At 42.9% G+C, this 3,943-nt stretch overlaps 1 protein-coding gene across 1 annotated transcript in view; it reads right to left on the bottom strand.

Annotated features, from left to right (window-relative positions):
* The window catches only part of LOC104510619 (phospholipase DDHD1-like), a 10,831-nt gene that overhangs the window by 6,660 nt on the left and 228 nt on the right, over positions 1–3,943 (bottom strand). The window contains exon 2 of the mRNA XM_010152925.1: positions 3,819–3,894. Coding sequence (XP_010151227.1) covers positions 3,819–3,894 — 76 coding nt within the window. The remainder of the gene's footprint in view (positions 1–3,818; positions 3,895–3,943) is intronic.

The following is a 3,943-nucleotide window of genomic DNA, read 5'->3' as shown; positions in this document are numbered from 1 at the left end:
AGTGCACGTGGAGGATGCTGGGATTCCCACGTGCCTTCGCTATATGTTAGCGCGTAGAGCGAGGGCGTAGAAATAATGGTCCTTCTCATCTATCAGATTCTGGCGCTGCACAAAACATTCCTCCTCCTCTGACTTGGCACTGGCACCCCCACCTCTTCTTTCCAAAAGAATGCACAAGTCCCAATTCAATGGAAAAAAGAAATCTAGGTCTTCAGCAAAGCTATTCAATGTCTCATGCTGCGAAGCACTGCTCTGTCATCCATACTGTTAGCTGCTCTCCTTTCTTACAATCGAGCTTTACAGAGACCCTCAGGTTTTTGCAGTTTGGACAAAAAGCTTTCTCATCTTCAAGTACAAAAGAAACAGATATTCACAGTGCAACCCCTTAAACTGAATAAGTAACCTTCGGTCCTGTCCATCCGATATTCCCGTACTGAGCGCCTGGAGAACACAATTACAGTCGTTCTGCTTTAGAAAGAAACCAGAAAGCAACTGCCAGCTTACACTTGCTAGCAGATGCTTAAAAGATGTTGTCATGAACTCACCGGAACCACTACAGACTGGGCAAAAAACTCAAAAGCGAAATAGTTCTGGTGGTTACATGGTGCATGGCTTTTGTTCCATTGTTTTTATTGGTAAACACGGGATTAACAGTGTCTACAGATGCAGGCTTTCTTCTTGGAGGACACTGTTCTTTGCTGTGTGTTTCTTTACAAGTGCAAGCCTTTCAACATGGTCTTCCAGCGCTGGAAATGCTTACAAAGTACCAATTGGTGGGTACCTTATTGGGTGGCACCAGACCCATACCAAAGAACAAACACTAAAAATCTAAATTTTCAAAATAAAGTCCTTTAGACTGCAGACTCTCGGCGCTGTTGCAAAGTGGCTGAAGACTGCTATGCCACAAAACCTACTGGGAACAGGGGACTACAGTCTTTCTAGAAAACATTTATTAATTCTGGTGTTTCTCCTAGAAGCAGGAGCAGGGCACTTCACCTAATACTCCTGTAAATGTTTAACAACAGAGAAGAAATGTTTAAGAACACGACCTTTCAGGATAGCACTTTTCTCTGGGGTATGATTCATGAACAGAAGACTTAATGAATTTCTTTCTTTTTAAGGAGAAGCTGAGCCAAGTAGTCATCTGTTCAATGGCAGTATTTTCAGAATTCAAAAAAAAGAAAGCTGAATGAGGCAACAGAAGTGAAGCAACACAGCTCTTTCGTGCATATGTAAGCAAGGGGGACAAATGAACCTGTTTAGTGGTGATGTTAAAACAGAAGACACAGGAGGAGATTACAATTTACGTTTCTGTGCTGCCTTTCAGCCTGGAGGATCCCAAACATCCCTCCAGAGTGAGGAAATACAGACCTTGGCAGCAGCCTCTACCCGTTCCTGCACCCAGGAACGGTCTGCAGCCTCCGCTGACATAGGGAGCAGGGACCTATACCGCTATCACACAGGGAATTTAACTGTACCGCTCCGGCGCATTTCTGCATTCAGCGTAAAGGCTTCCTCCTCTCAGATAATGCTGACACATCGGCGTTGCATTAAGCTCCCACAGTTTTTTAAACATGTGATAAATCACTAGTATCTTATGAATAATTTGTGATAGTTGTTATTATCACTGTCAGATGATGCTACATAGAAACCACAAAGTCAAATACAAGCCGGGGCTTCTTCCGGAGAAGTTTCTCCAACCCTGGGTGAATGAGAAGTGCTGAGGAATCCTGAAGTGCTTTGGGCCGGCACATTGACAAGTCCAGGCTTAAATGAGTTTCTTTTTCAGTACTAGGGAGTGACTGCGGTATGTCCTGCCCTCCTCTTCCCCACTGTGACTGAAAACCATCCCACAACACCGTTACCTGCATGCACCAGGAAGATGTATGTATCGCTGTCCTGTTCTCCAGCCCCTTCCGCATGACTCCTCTCACATGGCTGGTGGGGAAGGCTGAGCTTCTCACCTTTACATTTACAAGGGGGTGTTGGCTTTGCTTTAACCCACACAGCTCCTACTGATTTAGGAGCTCCTACAATTGTGCCATCTGAGGAGATGTAGAGGAAGAGAGACAAAGATACCTCACCCTCAAGTTCCCATTCTGGTGGCTTGTCCAATATATTATTAGAGGACACCCCATATCTTCAGTTTTGGTGTTTTTTTCCTCCCCAAAGGGTCAGTCAACCACACAGACCATTTCCTCTAATATTAAACAGCAGCTAAATTAGCTGCTGAATTTACTCTGGCACTTGTCTTGCCAAAATCTACCTTTGTGCTTGCTCAACGCGAAGCAAGCTTGACTCTGCTTAATGTAGGACTACAGACTGTCTCATCTTGGGCAGCTTAATTCATATCAGTCCATAAAGGAGGCAACACACCCGTGGTGGCTAGCCTTCTGCGTTACAGCTGCGCGTGCCCATTCCATTGTGTAATGCAGCTTAAGGAGACCAGTGCCCGCAGACTCTGGTGCCCTGCATCACACAGGCCAAAGTCACTTGTGGATCAAGCGTTTGCGGTGAATAGCAACTCATGATCGAAGCAGAGCTCTGGTCTGCCAGGAAGAGCTGAGGTGCAGGCAGTTGGTACCTACCAAGCAGTTTCTTCTCTTTCAACAAGCCAGTCACCCTCAGTAAGCTGGACTGGCTTGCTGATGTGCAACTGTCTTTCAACAACAACCTGCTGAAACCCTCCCTTGGCAGAAGCACTTTGTCATCACATTCATGGGAAGCATCTTTCTTTCCAGAGCTCTGTCTCATGCTTGGTACTCAAGAAATGGGAGTAAAGCATAACAGAAAAACATTTTCCTTTCAGGAAGGGTAAGGAAAGGGATGTACTGCAGTGGAAAACTACCTAGCACTAATTTGGATTGATACAGTCTTCTTTCCTCCTTCTTTTCCCCTCCTCTCCTGCTCCCTCTAAAAGGCATCTGTTCAAAAAATATTCAGTTTAAACACAACTGAGTGAAGAATAATCTTTCACAGAGCTGGAGGAGTATCAGCCTGACTCCAGCTTCCTTGACAGCAGAGATAATAGCATGATACATGCTTTTAAGCAGTGATGAAAAGAAGAACGCTATGACAAATTTAATTATGGTTAGTTTCCTCTTTTTTATAGCTCAAGATTGACCTTTGCTTCTAGGAGTCCTTCTGAACTCAGAAGGAAAGAAAAATGGCAAGTTAAGAAACAACAGTCTCTTTTCGTCTATCACGTCACATTTTTATGGTTTTATATCTCAGGACAAAGTCCAGCAACTAGAAAGTGTCGCACATCCCACCGACAAGCTAAAAAATGCCATTTTCCCAATAATAGGAAACCGTAGCAATTTGTACAGCTGATTAGCAAGCCACCTATTTTATGAGACTAAAAGTGACTTGTGCTAACTGTCAAACCAGTGTAATTTGGATTTGCAAATCCACTGCTGGAGGAAATTCAATCAGATTTGCTCAGCGATGTGACATGTTAGAAGTAGTCCCCAAGGAAAGTGGATTAGTCAACAAAGTAGAAGTGAAATTGTTTAAGATATGTGATTAATGTAATTTGCCAAACAGCTTTTCCCTTCGCACACAGTTGTACCTGTGTGTCTGTAATATATTAATCTATGCACAGGGTTATAGATTTACATATAATCATATATATTTCTAATAAGTAGTAATACATGAATACAGTAACATGTTTACACACATGTATGCACACTTCAACCAATACATTAAAATGATTCTACCAACATCACGTCTAGGGACATGGGAAAAAAAGGAAGAAGTAGAATGTCATATTCCAGGTGTATTTCTACAGCAAGTAAAAACCTCTTGAACGTACATACCTTAAATTTTAAGGCAGGTGGTTTTGATATGGTAGATGCCTTTAACTCATGTAACCTCTCTTCTATCTCTCTCAACCTAGAAAATAAAGATCTTTCTGAGATCCAAGGAAAAATGTAGCTTTAAC

Source organism: Eurypyga helias, unplaced genomic scaffold, assembly GCF_000690775.1.
Source record: "Eurypyga helias isolate BGI_N326 unplaced genomic scaffold, ASM69077v1 scaffold33195, whole genome shotgun sequence".
In the NCBI taxonomy this organism is placed as follows: Eukaryota; Metazoa; Chordata; class Aves; order Eurypygiformes; family Eurypygidae; genus Eurypyga; species Eurypyga helias.
Note: the sequence above shows the minus strand (reverse complement) of the source record. Positions and strands in the feature narration are given on the sequence as shown.